The 23,857-nt window shown below is 51.1% G+C and overlaps 7 protein-coding genes across 7 annotated transcripts; 5 read left to right on the top strand and 2 right to left on the bottom strand.

The window, feature by feature from the left end:
- Positions 1-2,025: 2,025 nt before the first annotated feature.
- BROUX77_001439 (uncharacterized protein) lies at positions 2,026-2,986 on the top strand (the record flags this gene model as incomplete). The annotated part of the gene is made up of 4 exons (XM_073745869.1): positions 2,026-2,058; positions 2,160-2,275; positions 2,360-2,386; positions 2,476-2,986. The coding sequence occupies 4 exons, from the start codon at positions 2,026-2,028 to the stop codon at positions 2,984-2,986; spliced, it is 687 nt and encodes a 228-aa protein (XP_073609674.1).
- Positions 2,987-9,560: 6,574 nt separating this feature from the next.
- On the top strand, positions 9,561-11,310 carry BROUX77_001438 (uncharacterized protein; the record flags this gene model as incomplete). Its single annotated transcript, XM_073745867.1, has 2 exons — positions 9,561-10,770; positions 10,847-11,310. The coding sequence occupies 2 exons, from the start codon at positions 9,561-9,563 to the stop codon at positions 11,308-11,310; spliced, it is 1,674 nt and encodes a 557-aa protein (XP_073609673.1).
- A 664-nt stretch (positions 11,311-11,974) lies between these two features.
- BROUX77_001437 (uncharacterized protein) lies at positions 11,975-13,226 on the top strand (the record flags this gene model as incomplete). Its single annotated transcript, XM_073745866.1, has 3 exons — positions 11,975-11,991; positions 12,196-12,594; positions 12,689-13,226. The coding sequence occupies 3 exons, from the start codon at positions 11,975-11,977 to the stop codon at positions 13,224-13,226; spliced, it is 954 nt and encodes a 317-aa protein (XP_073609672.1).
- Positions 13,227-14,110: 884 nt separating this feature from the next.
- BROUX77_001436 (uncharacterized protein) lies at positions 14,111-16,238 on the top strand (the record flags this gene model as incomplete). The annotated part of the gene is made up of 2 exons (XM_073745865.1): positions 14,111-14,281; positions 14,436-16,238. 2 exons carry the CDS (start codon positions 14,111-14,113, stop codon positions 16,236-16,238), a joined length of 1,974 nt encoding a protein of 657 aa, XP_073609671.1.
- Positions 16,239-16,637: 399 nt separating this feature from the next.
- Positions 16,638-18,737, bottom strand: BROUX77_001435 (uncharacterized protein; the record flags this gene model as incomplete). The annotated part of the gene is made up of 1 exon (XM_073745864.1): positions 16,638-18,737. One exon carries the CDS (start codon positions 18,735-18,737, stop codon positions 16,638-16,640), a length of 2,100 nt encoding a protein of 699 aa, XP_073609670.1.
- A 622-nt stretch (positions 18,738-19,359) lies between these two features.
- On the top strand, positions 19,360-21,541 carry BROUX77_001434 (uncharacterized protein; the record flags this gene model as incomplete). The annotated part of the gene is made up of 3 exons (XM_073745863.1): positions 19,360-19,541; positions 19,616-19,702; positions 19,759-21,541. The coding sequence occupies 3 exons, from the start codon at positions 19,360-19,362 to the stop codon at positions 21,539-21,541; spliced, it is 2,052 nt and encodes a 683-aa protein (XP_073609669.1).
- A 210-nt stretch (positions 21,542-21,751) lies between these two features.
- On the bottom strand, positions 21,752-23,525 carry BROUX77_001433 (uncharacterized protein; the record flags this gene model as incomplete). Its single annotated transcript, XM_073745862.1, has 3 exons — positions 21,752-22,668; positions 22,736-22,925; positions 22,995-23,525. The coding sequence occupies 3 exons, from the start codon at positions 23,523-23,525 to the stop codon at positions 21,752-21,754; spliced, it is 1,638 nt and encodes a 545-aa protein (XP_073609668.1).
- Between the last annotated feature and the right edge of the window lie 332 nt (positions 23,526-23,857).

Here is a 23,857-nt window from a genome sequence, read left to right as displayed (position 1 = left end):
AATAGAATGGAAATTTAGCCGCTTTGAAAAGAAGTCTGAGATAATCGTGATGCGTGCTTCTCTTACCAAGGTTTATTTGAGCTGACCCATCTGTGTATCCATCTATATACATGTATTTTAGTAAGTTGGTAGAGGGAGTCACTTCAGATACTGGAGGTTAGACTAGTCTTGTTGTGGGGAATTTCCTGTCTGGGATTGATCCCGATGGTCCTAAGAAACACAAACCAAAGTCAAACCAAAGTGAAATTCGAAGATTGACTCGAACTTCTTGTCGGTCCATGTCCGATTGGTGACTTGTCGCCCGCTTAGGCCTCTCTACTCCGTTTTGTCAACTTTATTGGCCAACGTCATTTCCCTTTGTGCTGTTTTCAAGAAACGTACTGCGCAAAATAAAGGGTTGTTTGCTTATTTATGTTATTCGGCGTCTACTTACTGTATTCTCGCAATAACACAACGGCATTTCCCGAACTCAAGCAGTCGGGTGATGCAATTTTCCAAAAGAACTTCGGGCGGTCAGCCGTTGCGGGTGCGTGTCAACCTAAAATATCTCCTCTGACTTTTGAGGGTCCGAAATAGGAGTCAAGAGAACTCTTCGTCCAAGGCAGCCCTAAGGAGTGCCTACAGAATCCCAAAGTGAGTCAGTTATCTAGTCTTTCTGGTTTGTGACGAGTCAGGTGAAAGCTAATATAAAAGGCCACCGGGTCTGGACACGCGGTGTTGCTCTTGTAGACATGGGCTGTTGTAAAGGTTACACAAGGCAAAATTCTTGACTTGACTTGACTTGACGATACGCAACGTCTACACAAACCATCAAGATAAAACAACGCCCGATTGGTTGTCGGACATATATACAATTTCCCCCACTCGAAATTCCGCATAGTTTCTGTATGTTCAGGATGACGCACCATCTTCTGACATGTGGTAATATGCGCATAGTATATATTGAGGGTCAAGTTCTACATAGCGTTGCTCTGATCTCCAATTTCCCTATCGCATGTGGAGCCTTGCGCCACATGGGAGTATAGTTGTTCCGTCATCGCCCCACATAGTGGGGCGGCTACCCTTTCGGGCAGAATATACTATGACATCTTCAAGCCCCGATGAGCCAGTGATCCACACTCTGCGGGTCTGTCCTTCCGCGGCATGACTTTGTCTTACAAAGTCATGAATAAGCGGGTTTCTTCCAACAACAAGAAGCACATCCTCTGTGGCGCAATTGGCTAGCGCGTCTGACTGTTACGCAAGTAGTTTACCGCCTCGCAGCAATCAGGAGGTTGACAGTTCAAGCCTGTCCGGAGGAGAATCTTTTCTTTTTGCATTTTTCTCTAGCTTTCTGGTGAAATCGGTGCTCCCCTGCCATATTTTCGTAGTGCAAGACTTTTTTTAGCAAAAAGTACTGCTAGTGTAGCTTGTATTTTTGAGAAACAAGCGAGAGAAAGCGACCGAAACGAGCTTTCTTTTCGCATGTTTTTGTACCCCAGATTTTCACATGTTATTAGGGTCGGCTATGAAGCCATGAATCGCCGTCACATGTTTCATCACGTGACGGTATTTTTGGGCAGAATGGCCAGACCCCTCTGAAACCTGCAGACTACTTCTATATTTTACCACAGCCGAGGCAACCTCAAAGCCTATACACACGAATAAAGCATCCTACATTCCTCCCATCTACTCGTCATTATCGGCCAATCCAAACCTTCAGACACCTGCGGAAGCTATTTAACACTCTCTTCAACATCGCGCCGGCTTACTTGCATCATACGCGCTGAGAGCGAGCCGTAATCTCCATTATCTATTTCTTGTATTCTTTTTGTGCACCATCGCGAAGCGAAGCCTGCCATCCACTGATTGGCGCCAATAAAGTCGGCTTAATTTGGCTAATCTTGATCGCAACTTACATTGTCATACTCGCGCCTCTTTCCCGCCTCTTGGCCACGTTCTGGTTTTTACTCTCATAGGTGTATATTCTTTCTCTCATCGTTTTATTGCGCACTCACTTCTTTACGCATTTGCCGTCTCCTCAAAATGGCTGTCGTAGCGCAAATTGACATGCTCAAGGTATGGAACGCGTGACATCATTGCACTTTTCTTGTCCCACCTCACGACACTACTGCAAGTGTTCAACCCCCAGACTCGCTTTTGGACTGACACTCTTCTAGGCTATGCTAGAGAAGCTGGTACTAGATCCCAAATTCCACGATGTGTTGAGCGTGGTGAAGGCTGCCAGAAATGGAGCAGTGTATGGATCCAAGGTGCGGTTTCCGCATGCGCTGGTGTAAGTCGGCTTCTGTCTCCTGTTCGCCATGACTCAATATCATCACACAAACACCTGCTCACCAAGCTGACTATATGACCTCAGAATGATATTCCTTTTCCGCAGCGGCACGTAAGTAACAATCTTGCCTTTGCCGATACTGGGCGCCTATCCTCGCGATCCCCTCATCTCTAACATTGTCGTCTTTCTGAGGGACTTAGCTTCCGAGAAAAGGCTAAACTTGTCTTTCGAGCGACAAAGACACACGCCCGTAATCTCGCAACATTTGCCTCCATCTACCAGACATGCATGGTCTTTCTACGACACTTCGGGCCTACCCCCGGAAAGGAGGGCCCTTACGACGCCTTCCTTGCCGGCCTTGTCGGCGGCTATGTCGTCTTTGGTCGTCGGTCCCCACGCACCGGCCGGATCTCGTCTGTATCACAACAGATTGTCATATATGTGTGTGCACGCGTCGTCCTCGCTCTAGCCAAGATGAGTGTTAAGCCCAACGTTGGCCTACCGGTCTTGAACTCAATCCCCGAACGCGCGCGCACTATCGAGTACTATGCCTGGCCAGTCTTTGCATCAACATCATGGGCTATGGTCATGTACCTCTTCCGCTGGCATCCAGAGGAGCTCCAGGGGAGCTTGAGGAGCAGCATGGTGTACATCTATCGCCAGGCGAATAACTGGGACTCACTACGAAATTTCTTGTGGCATAACGCCTGAGAGTGGCTTTCGGTATGTAGAGATGTTTCTTTTTCTAGTTGGGTTACTTTTTTTAATTCTTGGGTTGGTTTAACTTGGTGGTGGCGTCCGAGTATTCAGTCTTCGGTTGGGATGTTCTTCACATACGGCAACTTTTACTCCCAGGTGTTGAGGTGTTAAGGATTTTCTCATTTACCTTGTCATGTGCAGAGTTGCTTATAGATTTTGCCTACATCACATGATTCTCTTTTTGTCTCTTCTCTGGTCTACACGGAGCACATTTTCGATGACCAATTCATAACATTTGTGATGGGACTCGTGTTTGGCAAGGACAGCCATGTCTTGGGGTCATGTCTCAGCTAAGCACAATCTCTGGCACATGTAGTGCCTGCAACATCCGGCTTTCACGCATCTTTTCTTTTCTTTTGGCTCTCAGCCCTCGTGGAATATCAGGTGTCTGAAGGAGCATGTGTAACAGTAGCACGAAGTAGAAAGGGCACACCGAAGTGCAACGACGATAGTGATACATGCACAGAATCTGACGCATTTTAGTCACTCACCATTGCCGCACGTTTCAATTCCCGCACAAGAGCATTCAAAACATGCGTATACTACTACTCAAGACGCAGATTCCATCACCATTATGACAATTCAGATGTCTCTGCTGTGACATGGATCTATATCTAAGCGCAGTCTAGTCACAGAGCGGCAAGCCAAACATGAACCTGAGGCAGATAGCCTACCGGCACAGCGCACAAATCCCTCGTGGGGTGCTTAAATATACGGGCGCGGGCTATGTAGATGGATACGCGCAGATGTTTGCCAGCGAACATGTATGAGAGTTCTTTCGGAGGTTGACATGCCGTAGGCGTCGTATCTGTGAACTCGGGTCACCATTGGCTGGGCCTACTAGCAGTACTCTAGCCAGGTTCTACAAGAGCCATGCGATGTAGACGTGGCACAGAATATAAACAAGACTCAAGCTCATGTGCCTGTGAGTACACGCACATGCGTGTGCTTGAATAGGACAACTCAAAGGCTTAAATGGATACACGAACACACTTGCCGACGTTACACAGATACCGCCAAACGGCAGTTTCTCAGAGCGCGCTGTGAGTGGTTGCCTTTACGAGTAGCCCGCGCGCATTCATTTCTGGTGTTGCGGCATATGAGGACATAAAACCCTAAATATACATCATGCACTCCTCTGTGACCGTGATATCAAATTCACTTATCACATAGCCAAGGCCTAGATTGGAGACACGAGAAAAGGACAGACGTGGTCCAACATGAGCAGTGAAATTAATTAGGGTGTGGGTCGTTATGACGTGCGAATCATCAGTTTTATTCCGGGTTCCAAGCACGAGGACATTGGACAAGCATGGCTTTGCTACTCTGTGGTGGGTGTGGTTGCGGCATAAGGCGCAATATCAGGGCAAATAACACACGCACATTGCGCCCTACACACAAAGCCTAGCACAAGCAGCGATACAGACGCGCCGTTTGATTGGGTTGCCCAGGGCTTCTGGAGCTGAGATCCGGCTGTGGTCTGTGACAGGTGTTGTTCCTGTATCCCCGCGGTGGTTCCCACATACCAACGTGAGAGTGGATGCTTTTTCTGTACCGCTAGCGTTACTGTTACCGTTGCTAGACATGTGCTCTCGGGGGCCCTTGCTCAATGAGGCATGCTGGGCCTCGTTGGCAAGCGAAGGAGAAGTCAAAGTTTCCGTTGCTGGTACGAGCATTTCTCGTGTCGGCCAACGTGTCCGTCGCCGCACTCTTTCTTTTTTCTTTTTTTTTTATTGTTCAAGGGGACAAAAGATACAGCATTCCAGTGCATATCCGTATGTCTCAGTCATGGCGAGTGAACTATGACGCCCCTCTATAGTAGCCCCCCTCCTCTTCCCTCCCTGCCGTGGGATCGCTCCTGTCTCCACCCGTCTCAGCGAAACGTTGCGTTCGTCAGAAGTCTTGAAGCGTTAGGCAGGTTTTCTTCTTTACTTTTTTTTTCGCCCTTCCGTAATAGCGATAAGTCTAGAACACCCCAAGTCCAAGTCTGACAACAGGAAGAAGAGAAATGTAAGAGTTTTGCTCATGTTCCGGGAACATTCTCGTCCTATCATGCACATATAACCCTTATATCGTAGTTTTAGGGTGCGCGTCTTTGATACAGGTACTTTTGTGCCTTGCGCTTCTTCATGGTCCGTTTCTCCCACGTGGGAGCCACATGATTTAGGTGATCTTGGAGAAGTGGCATGGCACCCAGAGCTTGAGGCGAAGTTATAGTCATATTGGACTATTTTTCTTAGCGGCATTCGACACGTAGTTACGACTTATACTGTACGTACACATGTATGTACTTGGGACATTCATTATACACAGCAGAATCTTCACGGCTCGGGAGACAAATATTGTTCTGCAGATTTCTTGTTTCTTCACCTTGGCCTTTGGGCTGGGTGGAGCTGCAGCAACAGTCTCAGGGCATGTCTCTATCTCTGGCGTGGGTTTGGAAACCCAGCAGTTTGGTGTGGTATTAATTGATCCTTTTTTCTGTGCCTTTTCCTCCACGTGCAAGTTAGAGAAGCCTAAGCTGTCAAAGCCAAAGTTCACCTCGTGGTTCGCCGCAGACAAAGGCTCGGCGCGTGGCAAAGGCAGAGAAAGGCATGTATGGGTTTCTGGCTTTATTTTTTTTTCATTTGGAATTTTGGAATTTTGCCGTTGTTAGCGACCCGTCTCAGTAATGCGCAGATGCTCTGTTAGCACCCTGAAGCTGCACCTCGGCTCGATATCTAGGCGGTCTTATCGACCCGCAAAGAAATGATGATCTGCACAGCATGACCATGTGTGCATGTACATACATTTATTCTATTCTGTTGTCGGCTGACTGGGTTAGCGCTCATATGGGACTAGGGTTCTAGCTGGAAACTTGTTATTTGAGTTTTCTCCCTTGCCCGGGAGAATTTCCACTTTGGTGAGCCCTGCTCGAGAACTAACAATGATGGTCAAGACGGATGTGTTCCTTTGGGGCACGATGATTCCGGGAGTCGTTTAGGGTTTTGCGTCTGTATAACCCCGATGCAACGAAGCTAGCCCAACCTTTTTCTTTTCGCTTCTGTCTTCCCCTTTGGTCGCGCTAAGGCCACGCACTCAGCCCAGGCGCTATATTCAATTAACCATAAAATCCAAGACACACACCGCTAAGCCGGCCGACCGGGCCCTAGTCTCGGAGGGGACACATGTGAAGCACGCTATTGCCCGTGGCTCCCGCCGGCGCTAAGCAAGTACAGGTACCGGTTACGTCCAAGTACATGAGTGGGAATTTTTGTCCCTGGACCTGACTTGTCAAGCCAAGTGTGGTTATCTGTTTGGGATCTTGGGATCTGGGTTTCTTTTCTTGGTGGTTCGTCCCGCAGCTCCGCATTCCGGGTCGCCTGGCTTGATTCATATGTATTTGCATAACTAACTAGTCAACTATACTAACTAACTAGTTTAGGGATGCCGCTGGGGATAAGGTGACAAGTGTGAAGGGGAGAGAGGGTCTCGGCTTGCTCGTTTAGGTGCTCCTCTTTGCTCCTCCTGTTTGGTGTTTCGCCCAATTTTGCGGCTGGATGGCCCCCAATGAGTTCAGAACAGCCGAACAGACATGAGGGCAAGAGAGCGAACCGGTAAATGGTAGATGAGTGATCAAGTGCACAGAATTATACACAGGAGCACATCCATCCATCCAATCATCCATGACAGGTTTTATCATGTGCAATATGTGCATGGGAAAGTGAATCATCATCGTATTGCACACCCAGAATGTACGTATGGATGTATGTATGTAACGTGCAGAATACTAGCACTAACTAGTAATATGTGTGGTTGTATAGTTATACGCCCACATGTGCATGCATGTATGGATGTATGCATGCACATATGCACTTGGGTGTGGCTACCCATCCCCGGTCCAGGTCGACAGCCCTTCCAGGTGGAGGTAGGGTAAGGCAAGGTCCAGGTATCTTGTCTTGTCTTGGCTTGTCTTGTCTTGTTCTTGTGCTTGTAACCAGTTCTCGACATGTAGCCTTTCCTACCACATGCCTGCAGTCAAGAGTCAAGTCTGGCTTATCATTTTGATACAAGACAACATCTCACCCACCCGTGGCATGACACTGAGTAGGTTTGGAATGGGCAAGCCGGCATCAGAGACGAGACAAGAGCCGCTTTGCAGCCAGAAAACGAAGCGATCGTCCTTTTTTCCATCCCAGTCCAGCCCCACGAACGTGCCAGTCAGCTTGACGGGCTCCCTTTGGCAGTGCGTGCGTGCGTGCGTGTGTTTGCTTTTTCTTTCTTTTCCCTTGTTCCCCTGTCTTCCTTGGTGATTCCTCCACAGACTCTGAGGAGACAGGGCTAGAGAGGGCTGAAGAGACAGGATAATAACACTGTGGCTTCAACCGTTGTGGTTTCTCTTCAGAGGGGGCTTTGCGTGCGTGTGTTGTGTTGTTTCAGTCGGCTTGGAGGGCAGATCATGGGCGCGATTAGTCGTTTTGTTGGCGATGAGTAAAGGCGAGAGAGAAAAGTGTCAAGTTCGGCCTCTCGATCTCTTGCTGTGACCTGGCTGTGCTAGCTAGCGTAGCCGGTTACTGACTAGCGGCAGACCATAGGGCGTCGTGCATTAGTAGCACAGGGTATTAACCACTAAAGAGGTAAAGCCACAGGGGTCAGCCTGCCGCCAGCACCATGTTGGGTTGGCTAGGCATACAAGAAGTGCGCTATAAAGTCAGGCAACGAACAGCATGAAGGCCGGGTTCCGGGTGCTGGGTGCTAGTTCCTCTTGCGCGCCCACCCACTAACCAACTATGAGCACAAAGTCAAGCGCTGCGTCAATCTTGCTTGGCCTTGTCCATCCCTTTTGTTCAGCGGGCATAGGCGTGTATTTAATCCCATTTCTTGGCTGATAATGAGCCGACGTTGTATTGTAAGCCACCAGCAACCACACTCTGGCGGAACTGGACCGGGGCCTCATGCAGTGAGTGTGTTGTGCAAATATCTTCACACAATTCTTTTTTCTCACGAGTAGTACCTAGGGCCTGGACTGAGACGTCACACACAGATTTATTCTTTGACGAAGGCACGCGGGAGCACGTGTAGATGTGTAAATTGATACAATATGCATTTACATATGTCTTCCTGTACGTGTATCTGTGGGCGTTGATTACAGGCGTCGCTCCACAGCAGCTGTAAAGGTTTTGCTGCAGGGCCTGCCTGCCTGACACCACTCCCCCGTCCGTATCAGGGCCCCTGTAAGCCCATCAGCAATTAGCAGCGTGCTAGATGTAGCGCAGCGTAGCGTAGCGTAGCGATAATGCTGGGGTCGCTACAGAAAAACGAAACTGCAGAAAATAGGCAAAAGAGACAGCCAGCTCAATTAGGACTTTTTGCTGCTGAAGTGGCAAACCACAGGCCTGCTGAACGGGTGTTTAGTTGGGTGAGTCAACTAGTTAGTTGATGCATTCGTTGAACACGTCCACGTCCACGTCCACGTCCGGCTAGGCTTAGGCTTGTCAGACAAAACGGCGAGACAGCGACAAGATGGCGGGCTATCTATCATTCATTCATGGAACCTGAGATGCACTTGGTGCTTGTGCTTGTATGTATGTATGTATGTATGTACATACATACATACATACATACATACACACATACATGCGTGTACTAATAAAATAAATAATCAGCGGCATGGCAACCACCACTGTTGCACGCCATGTGGAAAGATTGATTGATCTTTTATCTACATTTTTTCCTCTTCTTTTTTTTTTTTTTTTTTTTTTTCTCTGGCCTCTTCTTTTCCTACTCCTCCTCTTCATTTCTTCAGCCATCTCGTGCGTTTCTTCCTCTTTTCTCTTCCTTTCTGTCTTCGTCTTCGTCTTCACTTTGTGCGGCTGCCACCAGCGTTCGCATACCAGCTAAGTGAGCCAACCCAGACCCTACGTTCTCTTTTTTTTTTTTTTTTTTTTCTTTGTTATCCTTCGCTGCTCTCTTTGACGAGCCTTGTCTTTTCTTAATTCCTCCTTCTTTGACATCGAGAGCTCGACTTTGAAACAAAAAAAAAAAACTTCGCCTGTCTGTGTCCTTGGCCTCGACCCGATTGTACACGGCCGCCCGAGTTTGTCACATATCAATCACATCAACTACGCTACGTCCCCAGCCCGTCTCAGCACTACTCGGGTTCATACGGGGGCCGTTGAATTTTCTGCATTGCCAGCTTGCCTGCTCTCAAAGGACTTCTGTGCTTTCTACTATCGCGCCTCTAGTCTTCCTTCTACCTGCCCTCCTCCCGCCTGTTCTTGGGGGCACATCTTTGCTTGTGCACTGTATCTAGCACCAGTTCCAGCAGCAACAGCCACAAACCCGCCCAGAAATCCATGTTCATGACGGCTGTTGTCACGCCCACATCCTGCAATTGACAGACAGACACACTGTGCTGTTCTGTTCTGCTCTGCTCCGAGCTGCCCATTTTCATACTCAGCCTGATATCAACAGCTCGGCGCCCAAGTCCTCTCGCCCGCAAGCCTACCTCGCCTCATCCCGATCCTCCTAGACACCGCCCATCGTCATGCCCTCGTCTCAGACTGCCGCCGAATCCCAACCATGTGGCAACGCTCCGCTCGGTCTTCGTGATATGCTAAACAGCAATGTCCCCGAGCGCCATGACTCGGCCTACTATGGCACTCCCAGTGAAGCCTCCAGCAAACGTATGGATATTGAATCTCCCCAGTCTTCCCCGAGTCCAAACGCAACGGGTGGGCTGACAGTCATGGCCTCTCCAGATAACTCGGCTACCTCGTTCGCCGTACCGTCTTCTCATTCCTACGCCCCTCGCCCAGCTCACGAAAACACCACACCGTCGCCAACCTCTGCACACCGAGCTTCTCGCACGTCGGCCCCGATAGCCACCACTACCAACATGAGCGTTGCATCTATAGTCTCGCCCGCCGCCAACCCTGCCCTAGTGCCCACTTCCGCCTCGTCTGACATCCACCAGCGTTTCTACAGCCGGCCAGCTGAACCCCACAGTGCTTCCTCTGCCATGGACACCGACCCCGATCGCCGCGAAAGTGTCGATAGCAGAATGAACCAAAACTTTACCGACATGCGCCTAAACAACGGATCCTACATGCAAACCTCTTCTTCGCCCTATGCACCGCACATTCAGAACAGTGCTGCAGCACAGCGCATTCCGAAACCAAAGTTCGAGTCCTTTGTCTCCAATCGAATGTCCAACGGCTACCAGCCCAGTGCCGAAAGAACACCCCTAGACGTCCGGCTCGACCACCGAACATCGCGGACAGCGCCAACCATCACCGGCCCCACGCAGGGAATCATTGCTCGTGCTGCAGAGCCCACCAAAGGTCAAGCCTGGGCCTTTCCCGAGGACGAGCGGTCTGGCAGCTACACAGAATCCCGGCGTAGCAGCTTGGCAGAATCTATCAACAGCAGCCAGTTCACCTCGGAGTCGCGCCTCCCAGCAGGTCAGATGCGCCTAGATGTCCAGAGCATGGACGGACACCGTTTGTCAAGCACATCAAACGAATACCTTCCCATGCACCACCATTCCATCCAACACAAGAAGATTAGTGATTTGCAAGAGGAGAATCGCATGTCCGGTGGCCAGCCGTATAGCAGGACACCCGAGCTGCGCCAGAGTCACAAGCTGGCAGAACGCAAGCGCCGCACAGAAATGAAGGAACTATTTGAACAGCTGCGTGAAATGATGCCTCAAGAACGCGGCGCGAAAGCCTCAAAATGGGAGATTTTAACAAAGGGTACGTACACTTGCTTGTCTTCACAGATCTATTTCTTTATGAATCATCACCTGCTAACTGCCGAACCCCACACTAGCCATCAATGAAATAAGGCGCCTGAATGAGACTATACGTAACATGTCAGTACACTACAATGGCGCTGTCAACGAGATCGAGAACCACCGTCGCGAAATCCACGGCCTCCGCATGGAAAATGCCGAGTTGCGTGCCAAGATCAACTCTCACGGAATAGGCCATTCCTCGTCTCATTCCGGCTCTCACCCGCCTGCTCCACCACCTCTTCACACACCTTCACACCCTGCCTCTCAACCTCCCCCGGCTCCCCACAACACATCGATCCCTCCGCCTCCACCGCAGTCGCAATCCTGCGCCCCTCAAATTCCGGCCCAGCACTACGGCGCCGGATTCGACTACCACACATCCTCTCGGCCAGAGTTGCCGTCTCTGCGATCCATCAGTGGCCAGCTGCCGCCGCCACCACCACCCGGTCCAGACTCCATGACTGGGATACAGTACGACTCCCATCGGCCGGCTTACTAGGAACGGGGCTGATCTTATTCGTGCCAACACCGTCGCTTATTTTTCTCACTTGCTCTATTTCCTTTATTACTGCTCGATTCCCTATGTTTCTCGCTGCTGCTCATCTTTTCAGTCTATGGTGTTTCGTGTCTTTAAAAGTTCACTCATAGTCGGCTTACCAATGACATATATATCCATTCCGTTTTCCTTTGTGGCTCGCTTCCGTTCTCTTCTCCAGTCCTTTCCGTCAACAGGCTTTGTTTCTATGTATCACACTCCCGGCTGTACCTTGTTATTGACTTTTTTTTATTCCTCTACTCTTCTGCTCTCGGTCTCTCAAGATATCCATTTTTTCAGTGCGATTTCTGTGCCTCACCTTGTCTCTTTTCTATGTATGTATGTCGCTGGTTATTCATGGATGACTCTATAATACAAAGGCGTAAATATCAGGTGCATTGAAAAAAAGGTACCTTTTCCTAGTTATAATCATTGTAATTTCTATTGTTCTGTTGTTCCTATCCTATGTCTTTTTTTATTGTTCGGTAGGTATTGAAGACAGTGCAAATAGTTCTCTGTAGTAACAATTCAGATGTATTCGCACAAAGCAAAAAAAATAGTCACGCACGAGGCAGATGCTTCACACGCCTGGGTACCCGATTAGGGTTATTGCTGACCAATTTTTCGTATGCTGGGTAATCTTGGGTTAATTCGCAAGTTTACTTGAACTATGCTCAAGTGAGAAAACCAAATTTTCACAGAACTATATTTCCCAACGCAACAAGCTGCACGCTACGAAAACCAAAATCGCCTTTTCAATTAGAAAAGCAACTATGTGAGTATTAAGCCTCCCTGCTGGCGCTCGTCTTGCGCTCTAATCAAGGTATCCTGTTAACACTTTCCCTTTAGGTTCTCTCTCCGCAGCATTGCCCAGCGGGCTCGCCCCGCCGTCTCATCGTGGGCTGCGCCCAAGGCTCTCCCTGTCCTGGCTGCGCAGCGAATGTTCTCCGTATCGGCCCGCCTTGCTGACGAGGAGTTCGGCCAGCAGAACCGCAGATACAACGGCGGCGGCCGTGATAAGTACAGCAGAAATGAGAACAACGGCGATCTTGGCGAGCGCAGACAGCACCGCCCCGCCGATGCCATGAACAACTTTGTTTCCAAGACTGCCACCACCATTGAAGAATCTCGCCGCGAGAAGAGAGTTGTCCAGATCAGCAATGTGCCTTTCCAGGCCCGCTGGGAAGATATCTTCCGTGTGTTTGGTTACTACGGTGAGGTTGAGCGCATCAAGTTCCCCAAGCAGGGGTGAGTTTTTTTCTTTTTTCTTTCTCTTTTTCTATCATTGCCTAGCTGTATCTGTTGTGCTAACATGATTGCTCCCTTTTTCTCATATTTGTAGTTTCTGCTATGTTCACTACGTCGATGTCTCGTCTGTGAGCAAGGCTGTTCAGGCCCTGAACAACACTTACTTCCACTCGCGCCGTATTTTCGTCTCAGAGCCTGAGCACGAGTACGTCGCCAAGACCACCTTCTTCCGCCAGCATGAGCCTTGCGAGACTGTTTACCTGGGCAACCTGCCTTACGACCTCAAGAGAGACGAGCTCGATGCGCTCATTGAGCCTCTTGGCACCGCCGAGGATGTCCGCGTGCCCTCCCACCCCAACACTGGTCTGCTGCGTGGTTTTGCCCACATCCAGTTCAGCACCGCTGAGCAGGCCAAGGAGGCTCTGGAGAAGCTCCAAGGCACTGAGCTGCGCGGCAGAAAACTGATTCTCAACTACGCCAGTGGCAAGAGAACCAGCCCCGGCGAGTCTAAATCTCTGGGCGGCTTCCTGGCCCAGGAGTCTGCTCAGGACGCCGCAACTGAGCAGCAGGCTCCCGAGGAGCCCGTCAACGCTGAGGAGCAGACCGAGTCCAACGTCAACCAGCCTCTGTAAACACATCCAGGATATTCTTTTTCTAAGCGTGAACAACGCTACTGCCATGTATGATTGGATACAACCAAGGCTGTCTATTTGGACATGCTCATGTTTCTTTTGTCTACTTCACTTGCGTGCCTCAGCAGGCCAATGAAGATTGACAAATATCTTAGGGAAAAGAGAGGAGAAGGAAAAGACCACAAAAGAAAGAAATGTTTCATGAATGTTGGATTTGGTCATCACTTGCCTTGATACAGACGGCGATACTGCGACGATGGCGTTTTCGTTGAGGCTGAATAAGAGTTGTGAGCAGCCTGTGTACATTATATTTTTTTTCATATTCTTAAGTCAGCAGCTTGTGGTGAACCCCGCGATTGTGTTTTTTTGTGAGACAGTGTTGTGTGAATGTGATGGAGTGTTCTGAAGACCCATTTGCTTTGCTGTGGATAGACCTGGTCATTTTTTGTATAACCGTGAAGTTCTCGGTTGGAGATCCTGGGTACCTCGGCATCCGGCAGGGTTGACATATGCCAGCTGCAGCCAGCTGCCAGATCAGCAGCCACCCAAATGGCACATGTTTCTTCTCTTGGGCCTTGGAGCTGCGATTCGACTTTTGATCTCACAACCTTGTGTTGATTCTTCTCTATTTATAATACAGATTTGCACCCGTGTTATTTCTTCTACTTGATTGTCATCACCCGATCTATTGGGGGACTCTTTCTTCTTCAACGGTTCTTGTTCCGATATTGGCGTCCCTTTCCATTCCTTGAAGCCACCTGTTTCACCATCCCGCCAGTTATACATAATTTTAGTCAGGGCGAACCCTCCACGAACGAGCCGAACCGATCCCTTTGTAGCGATAATTGTATCTTCCGTATTGATACCGCTTTGCGACTCCAACCATGTCCTTTGGTGGCGCTGAGTGTTCTTCTTCGGCGAACCCGCTGAGCCAACTGCAGAAGCACGTCCAGGGCGACACTTCGCTTCAGAATGACAGACTTGCTGGTCGTGGACCTAATGCTGCTGCCCAAGGGTTCCGTAATGCGGGTGCTGCTGGTCCTCAGCAGGACGAGGTAGGTGTTGGGTCTACGGACAGCCAAGCGGCGTAGCCAGGCTAGATCAAGAAGAACCAGCCGCTACTCTTGCCCAAACAACCACATCACATGCCAGAAACCAGCCTTTCTAACCTTGACGATGCTTACTGACAACTGATGTATAATTTGGTAGATGGTCAACGGCTTCCTGACCCAACAGCCTGGTATGGGCCCCCAACTTGCCATGCCCAACGGAATGGTGCAACTTAACCCTATGCAAATGCGCCCGATGGGTGTTCCCGCGCCCACCGCCATGGCCATGAACCCACAGATGACGCAGAACCCGGCCCAGTTTCAACAACTAACGGCTGCTCCTGGTTTTAGCGTTTCCGAGTTTACTGCTTTTAACCAGTCCCAGTCCGCGTCACAGGCGCCACAAATGCCAGCCATGGCTGTATCCAACCCCGTGATGCAGTCGCAACCATTTATGATGACGTCGCCTATGTCCATGGGTGGAATGGGAATGGGCATGTCATCCATGATGATGAACCCAGGGTTTTCACAGATGCAGCAGCCAGCACAACAAGCCGCCGACGTCAAAGGCAAAGGCAAAGCCATGGACGATGCGCAATGGGAGGACATGTTCAAGCAGATTGACCTGCAGGAGCAGAGCAGCAAGGATGCAACTGCGACTGAGCAAGATGAGGCTTTGGCCGCAGAGAGAGAGCTAGAGGAGCTAGACAGAGGTATGACCCAAGACTCCGAAACAAACTATGGCGACTTTGAAGCCATTTGGCGTGGCATTCAAGCTGAGAAAGAGGCAGCTGCCGAGCAACTCAAGGCAAACACCGCGAACACGACAACCGCCGAAGACTGGAACGACTTGGACGGCAACTTTGCCAACTTTGGCGGTGACTGGAGCCACTACGCTGTTGGCGATCCTATGGTAGAGCAATACATGTTTGAGGAGGACAACATGTTTTCTGGCCAGAGCAATGCCTTTGAAGAAGGCGTCAAGATTATGAAAGAAGGAGGCAACTTATCGTTGGCTGCCCTTGCATTTGAAGCTGCTGTTCAGCAGAACCCTCAACATGTCGAGGCTTGGGTGTTTCTCGGCAGTGCCCAGGCGCAAAACGAAAAGGAATCTCCTGCCATTCGCGCACACGAACAAGCTCTCAAGCTCGATCCCAACAACCTGACAGCCCTCATGGGATTGTCTGTATCCTACATTAATGAGGGCTACGAGTCGACGGCGTACCGAACTCTAGAGCGCTGGTTATCGGTCAAGTACCCTAATATTGTGTCTCCCGACAACTTACATGAGCCCGCCCAGCTAGGTTTTACCGAGCGCGACTTGATGCACAAGAACATCACCAGCCTATTCATGAAGGCGGCCCGACTGTCTCCCAATGGAGAGCACATGGACCCTGATGTACAAGTTGGTCTTGGCGTGTTGTTCTACGGCTCAGACGACTTTGAAAAGGCAATAGACTGCTTCAACGCAGCTTTGCAGAGTGTCGAGATAGGATCTTCGTCTCTGAAGGAGGAGCAGGTCCATCTGCTGTGGAACAGACTGGGTGCTACGTTGGCCAACAGCGGTCGTTCAGAGGACGCTATTGCTGCCTACCAAACGGCACTGTCACTCCAGCCAAACTTTGTGCGTGCGCGCTATAACCTTGGTGTCAGTTGCATCAACATGGGCTGTCTGGAGGAGGCTGCACAGCATTTCCTGTTGGCGCTCGACATGCACAAGACAATTGAAAAGGACGGTCGCAACAAGGCCTACGAGATCCTCGGGGACAACGGCAATAACAAGGGCTCATCGATTGATGAGCAGCTTAACCGCATCTCGGCCCAGAACCAAAGCACCACGCTGTATGACACACTGCGCCGCGTGTTCACGCAAATGGGACGTCGCGACCTGGCAGAGCGAGTGGTTAATGGCATTGACCCAGAGCGATTCTTGCCGGATATCAACTACAAGGCACAGAATTAGACGCAAGGAAAAGGATGATATACAACGAGAGATGATTGACGCCGAACCTAGGTCAGACTGTATCTAAGATTATTTAATCCGCGGTCTTGATTGCCATGTGACTCCAACCTGCTATTTAATGTTGCAAGATCAGGTAACCCTTTCGGTGGCTAGTTATTATGGTTCTCCAGGAAACATAGAATAGTTGCTTCTCTTCTTTCGTGGTGCTTTCTGTTGATAGCTTTACAATTGGTTGTCTTAAAAACATCTTGAATACATGCTATTCTGTGTACATCAGTACGATATTCTTTGTCTGGGAAAACTCCCCGAGCCTGAATTATTTGTTTTTTCTTGAAGGGTTATGTACTTGCACGGGAAAAGAATACCTAGTTATCTGTCTTCTAGTCTCTTGTTCTCGTTCTATTTGATCGTGACAAATCCCATACCTGCTCTTGCGATCTTGACCTCTCTGCGCATAGCTTGTTCCTCGGTGTCTGTCCATTTTACACTTAGTTGATCCCACTTAGAGCCTGGGGTGTTGTATTCCTTCTTCCACTGCGTATGCATCGCCTGCAGCTTCGCCAGGGCACGCGGGTCGCCGCTGCCGCTGTACACCATGAGTGCCGTACACGGCGGCAGAGCCGCATGGATACGCTGTAGCCGTGATACCAGCGCCGCCAGCTGCGCCTGAAGCGGGGAGTCGAACGGCGAGGACTCGGGCAACGGGCCAAACTCAGGGATCAGTCCGGCTGCCGCATCGCGCGTGTTGTTCCACCACCCGCGGAACGCCTCGAGCTCGCGCATGCGTGCCCAGACAAAATCGACGCCGCCACCGGGGATCGTCGCGCCATCTGCATCGCCGGCCACGGCGCGCAGGATCCCTGCTACAACCTCGTCGTCTGACTGGCACCCAATGCGGTGTGTCGCGCGGCTGCCGGCGCCCTTGGCCGGGTTGCCCCAGTCAATCATGGCGCTGGTCTTGCCAGTGGCGATACCGCCGAGCGCGGCAGCGCCGCCTTGGGCCTTGTAAGTGGTACCAGCGCTCGAGAGGCGGGTGAAGAGACTTTCGCCGCCGCCTTCAGGCATGCCCCAGGTCTTGCCCTTTTCGCACTTTTGTCGTGCGAGGTCTAGACAGGCGCGTGCGTCTTCAATAGAGTTATGACCGGCAGCACCGCCCTTTTGGATTTCACGGTTGAGATATTTTTGAGTGACGTAGCGTAGGGACTGTTTGAGCGGCGGGCCACGTGGGTGTGGGAATATGAGTGCAGTATCGACAATGAAGGGGTGGCAGAACTGTAGAACTTTCATGTCACTGTCGAGAGAATGGCCAACGAGAATGGTGCGCGGTGTTAGGAGAGATAGGAGCTTGGTCTGTATGTCTGCGAGGGTAGTGGTGACGGGGTCAAGTTTGGCAGCCGTCATGCCCGAGTACTGGGTGACATAGTCGGTGATGGGTTTTGTCGGCTTGACGAGCTCGTCTAGCACGACTTCACCACTCCAGTCGACAATGCTGATACGCGCTAGGGCCATTTCTGTCGGACCGGTCATGACCATTTCGCAATCAATGGCGAGAACGTTGCGGCCAGCTGTTATGCTGCCACTCTCGATTTCTCCCTCTGGGACGTTGGCCTCGTCGAGGGAGCTGATAGATGTCATGGCCCAGCCTTCTTCCAGCTTGAAGGCAGAGGCTTCTGCGGGGTCGGAGAGAAGCACAGGGTGCACGAGATAGCCGTTTTCAGTCAGCTCCTCCTCAGTAGCTAGAAACTCGGCAATGCGTACGCGCTCGTTCTTCCAGGGTTCCTTTTTGCCGGTGCCGTTCTTGTCGTCTTTGGCCTTGGGCTTGGGCGCCGAGAGGAAGGTTCCCATGGGCGAGTGCAGCTTGCTATATCTGTCGTCACCCGGCGCGCGGACTGGCCACAACAGATCAAACATCTCGGCTAGTGGCGCCACAACTGACGGCAAAGTTTCCTTGTTCATGGGCTTCGGCGTGTAGTCGTCGGGGCTGGCGATCTTGGCGCCGGAAGCCAGAGCCTCACGCTCGCCAGCAATTGCTTCATCAAATACGCGATAGTCCACGTTGGAGCGGAACATGGCTTCTTCCAGGCCCGGGACCATGACAGTAACAAACTTGCGGATCTGGCTGCGGTTTGCGACAGAAATCCACTGGGGCGAGACGCCGTCGGCAAAGACGTACAGGACTAGGTCGCGCCAGGCGTCGAGATTAACTTTGCTCTGGAGACGCGAGTTTTTCAGCAGCTGGAGAGTCGGATAGTTGGAGGACTTGGTCGAGGGGACCTTGAGCTTCTTGCGCTTGTTGGAAACAATGGCCCATTCGCCGTTGCTGGAGCTGGCGGGCAGATCTTTGGTCTCGGCATCATCGTCGTGATCGTCGTGGGGGGCAGAGCGCTTAAGACTGCTGCGATCGCTTCCGGCGGGGGAGACAGATGGGGCGGGCAAAGACGAGTCGGAAGCTATGGCGTCCCCTTCACCGATGGTGGCTTGCTGAAGTGCTAAAGACATGCTGGCATTGGCCTGCTTTTTATGCTTTTTACCCATGGCAACGAGGTGGTAGCAAGCTGGAGGACTGTGTGTCTGTGGGAAGAAGAAGATTCTTTTGCTGGTGTTTTGCAAGTTGGTCGCCAGTGCCATTGGTGTGGGTCTCATAAACAGAAAAAAGCCCAGCCCAGCAACAGGTTCGTTGAAAAGCCCCGCGGATGTGATGCTGTTGCTGTGAGCGGCGCCAATGATGCGCGCGGTTCTGGATCTCTGAATTTCCGAATTCTCTGCGACTGAAGGTTAAACTTTAAAGTGGGGCTAGTTGAAAGATAGCCATATTCGGGTGGCAGTTCAGCCATGATTAGTCATTTTCAATTTACACGTTAGGGTGCTCTAACACAAGGTTCGAAGCGCGTTGTCGCCAAATCCATCGCCACAGGTGTTTTTTTTTTTCAGACTAGTAAACGTCATGGATCGACGTGCATCACCAGTGCCGATGCCCCGACTTTGACTACATCTTTGGCTCTTTACTTTACCATTGGTCGCCCGCCACGCCCAACATCTTGGTTCTCGTGCGAATCCGAACTGACGGGACCAAATCACCCCGAGCGAGTGCGCCGCGTGACTAACTGCCGCTTCATGACTGATGGCAACCAAGACGCTCACAGCCTCCTGCAAAGGCTGCAAGTTTGTGATTGGCGTGTTTTCCAACTCGTGGACGCAGGTTGGCAAAAGCTACTACACGCCATGTGAGGCGCCGCAGAACATTCAGGTCCAGGACAAGGGCATGGCGCGCAGAGGCGAGCCGGAGACGCTGGTAGAGGGATGGTAAGTAAAATATGGAGTTTGAGGCTGAAAGAGAGCTATGTGGCTATACTAACAGAGCGCAATTTGCAATATAGCGAGCTGCAGGATGTCTGCTGTCCCGCATGCCGCATCATTTTTGGCCTGCGATGCGTTTCTACGCCACCAGGGCATGTTTTAGTCAAGTCAGTTTTTTTTCTATGAAAGTCCATTGCTGTAGTCTATGCTAATACTACAAAAGAGAACAACTCCTTTTGCATGAGCCGAGCCTCGGTTTCAAGTCTGGCCGTCGGGGTGTGTCTTCCAAACTGGTTGTCCAAGAAGTCTGGAGCCTGCGTAATCGCAGACCCTTGGTAGGCGAAAAGGACACCCAGATTTCTTCGCAGGCCAAGCCGCAAAGTCCTCCTACCTCACGCGGTAGCCCCAAGAAGAAGACCCCAGCGCCACAGTCTAGGTCCGCTCCAACTCAGCCAAGCAAGGCATCAAGAACGGCCAGTGCTGATAATGGAAGTGCTCCTGCTACGCCAGCCCGAAACAAGAAAAACAAGTCTCCTTTCAAGCAAGCTTATGGAGATGTCGAGGCTGAGTATTCCAAACCAAACTCAAAACCGGCCTCCTTTTTTACTGAGCCATTCACAGTGAGCGCAGCAGATTTGGCACAAATGAAGACTGATATCAACCGTATTGACACGGCTGGATATCAAGTTATCTCTGCGTTTGATCATGCTGTGAGCCGCATGGATGGAGACATCAAGAAAGCTCATGATTCTGCAGCGCAGGCTGGAATTGATCTCGGCAACGTTCGAAACGATGTGACGATTCTCAAAACTGACATCGCCGAGGTTAAAACTAGCTTGTCGAGTGCTGTGTCAATGCCGATTTTGGAAGAGAAACTCGATGGCGTGGTATCCAAATTTGAAACAAGTGTTGCACCTGTCAAGAAAGACGTGACAGATATCAAGGCCTTGATCAAGAAGAAAGCCGTGGAAACCGACGTAGTCAAGAAGGATGTCGCGGCGCTTAAAGCAGACGCCAAAGACAGCAAAGCTGGCCTTCAAAACTTACTCGCCCAGATGGATCCTCTGGAACGAGAACTTGGAGTACTGAAAAAGGCACACAAGGAGAGCCTCCAGATGATTAGGGACCAGAGCAAGGAGATTATGGCATTGCAAAACGAGGTCAAGGAGCTGCGCTACGAAATTGAGGCCGACAACCAGGCCAGACAACTCGCTGATGCATCTCAAGCCCAATCCCAACCCCAGCAAGCAACTGGAATCGCTTCTCAAGACCTCGACATCCTCACGATGAATCTATCCAACATTGGCGCCAAAGCTGCCATGGTTGAAACCTTGCAAATGGAGTTTCAACTATTCAGATCCCGGTTCCAGCGACTGGAACAGTTGGTGTCTGGGCCTCAACAACAACAGCAGCAGACGCCAATGCCTCCTAGTCGAGTTTTAGGTGACAGACACCAAGGCCTAGCTACAGCCGAACAAATTCGCGTCGAGACTCCCAGCGACCAGTTGAATCATGCACACCAGTTTGGCTTGGCCTACAGCGGTGTGACCCAGCCGCCGCAGTTTTCCGTACGCATGCCAAGCCTTCCAGAGACACACGCGCAATCACCAACTAAGCCACTGGTGCAACCCCAGCCCAAGACTCTGCATCAGCCGCGAATGAATCCTTCAACTCAACACAGGAAACGCCCGCTTCCTGTGTCCCCCAAAGAACTTGGGGATGAAAACGACGACGACGATGACGACGACTGCCTTTTACGAAGATCTCCGCCGAGCAAAAGACTTCACTTGGCGTCAGCTTCAAGAAAACATGTCTCGGGGTCCGCTGGTCAGTTGCATGTGGCAGATGCCGATGAAACTGATGATCTCTACAGATGGTCACCCTCGCCACCTGGGCTACGCAAGACCAGTGCTTCACAGCAAATATCACCACCGTTACCAAAAGTCGCGATGCGAACCCGTTCAACAAGATCGCCCAAGAAGTCGTATGCCGCCCGGAAGGGGTGAGATCAATGCAGGCATGTATGCGGTAATGATGGATAAAATACTCGAGACTGATCAATACCGAACGTCCAAAATAGGTATGTCGTTCGGATGATCTCAATATCCTTGACGCCTCTGGTATGGATTTTCACGCCTGTTCTACACCTATTTCCCCGTCTGTCGCTACGTACTCTCGTCATTAGTCATTCATAGAATCAGTCTACACTCTACTCTCTATCCAATATATTCGTCAAACTCTTGCACAACCAAGCGTGCTCCTAGTTCCGCTAGTGCTTCGACTATATCAACCACAGAAGTCTTCCAAGACTTAAACCACGAAATGTCACGCTCTGTGCTCTGTTCCCAGGCTTTGGCCTTGGTGATGGGATCAGAGGGGCCGAACTCAGTCGTCGCACGAATAGGCGCTATCATTTCTTGAGCTGATGCTATAACAGTATTAGCAGCATGCGACTGGTCCTTGTAGCTTTGAATCATGGATAAGATCATGAAGAACATGGCTAAAGCATTGGCACCTTGAATCGTATGCTTCAATGACTCGTCTAGCTTGACATGTGCGCATATATCATCCAGCTGTGTTGCAAAGGTCTGCTCGTCGCCGAGAGTCTTGGGAATCATGTTGGCGACAACGAGAGAGCTCTTGAGGCGATATGTCGACCACGGCAGCGGATGCGAAATGGGCGCTACACGCGCCGCGCTCAGGCAAGTGACTGCCAGTGCGGCCATAGGGTCTTGTGAGTGCTCTTCGCTCGGGTAGCACCAGTACCCTAGGCAGTCGTTGAGGAACCATGGAATCGGTGCTGCGGCCCACATGCCCGCCTGTATAAGTGGCTTGACTAGGGCGAACTCGCGCTTGAGTTGCTCCTTTGTCATACCGACGGTGGGGAAGCCAAGGCTGCTGTACTGTGCTTGTATGGGCGCCTGGATGCTCTTGAGAGCTCGTTGCATGACGGGATCAATGGTGGGCGATTTCATGGCCGATACAGATGCCAAGCTAAAGGCGTTGGTATCGAGACATGGGTATTTCATGCATACAGTATACTGGTCGATGTCTTCGGTGCAACGGGTGCAAGTGCAGGTGAAATGGTACTGGCGAAGGTCTTCACGGCGACGCAAGAGGCAGCTGGCGGGATCTATGAAGAGGGCAAATGTTTGTTAGCCGTAGTATAATAGAGAAGAGTGGTTAACCATTATACTAACCAATATACGAAATGAAAATCTCATCGCCAGCGGTGATCGGCCGCTCGGCTATCAGCACGGCTTCGCGGCCTTCGATTTGCACAACGGCATTTGGCACGCAGGAATGGTTGGCCATGGCCAAGGTCGGCTCCAGAAAAACGGACGAGTCGCCCATATCGGGGTCGTAAGCGTTGAAGGTGTTGGTAAGAATCTGGCGATGCAGAACACGTCAAGCGTTAGTAACAGTCGCAAGGGTAAAGGAAGCTGTTGCAGAACTCACCTTGCACATCACGTCGGCGTAAAGCTCGGTCTTCTCCGGACCAGCGACCTTGCTATACGCCAGTGCAGCATAGGCCTGGAGCCGAATGTCCTCCCATGCCTTGGGGTTCTTCTTGAATCCGTCTACATTTCCCACCAGCTTCTTGACCCTATCCTCACTCGCCTTGCCACCCAGCATAACAGTCAATAAAGCCCGCGTAGGTGTCGGCAGCGGCTGTCCGCCACTCCGCGCCAACGCCAACTTCAGCACCGGACACTCCTTCTTGTGGCCGGCGCCGCCAGCCGACGCCGGCTTCCAGGCGGCGCGTTGGCAATCGACGCTGCAGTATGACAGCGCGCGGCAGCCGGTGCACAGGCGAATCGGCCGGTCGGCGCGCAGGCAGTAGGAGCACTGTGTGCCAAGAACAGGTGAGCTGGGAATCGCGAGCAGCGGGTCGCGGAAGACAGCGATGTGGGCACCGGGCTCAAAGGATGCGGTCGCCCTAAGGCAGCGGCCGCGGCCATCGGCGGAGGAGACAGTGTAGCCGGCCATGGCAGTGGGGCTTAGAGGCTTGGTGATTTTGGTGGGATGGGGCTGAAGGCGCAAGCTGACAGCAAGACAGAAGAGTGAAACCCTGATACGAGGCAGATTTGTCTCTATCATACATCTACGAGGCTATAATTTTTTGGACTGGTGATCGGCCGGGAACTGTGGAGCTCGGTGGGGCTTATGGTGTAATCTTTTTAGCCTTGTGCCACCCGGAGCCGAGTGCCGGGGCTCATAGTGTATGTAACTGCGTTCTTTTACAAATACAAGAAAGCTCGGGGTTATTACATTTTTACATTTTATCATGCGTTGAAATCACATGGCTGAACAAAGGGTAG

Source organism: Berkeleyomyces rouxiae, assembly GCF_048999995.1.
Source record: "Berkeleyomyces rouxiae strain 22BRR77 chromosome Unknown BrBRR77_ptg000001l, whole genome shotgun sequence".
Lineage (NCBI taxonomy): Eukaryota > Fungi > Ascomycota > Sordariomycetes > Microascales > Ceratocystidaceae > Berkeleyomyces > Berkeleyomyces rouxiae.
Note: the sequence above shows the minus strand (reverse complement) of the source record. Positions and strands in the feature narration are given on the sequence as shown.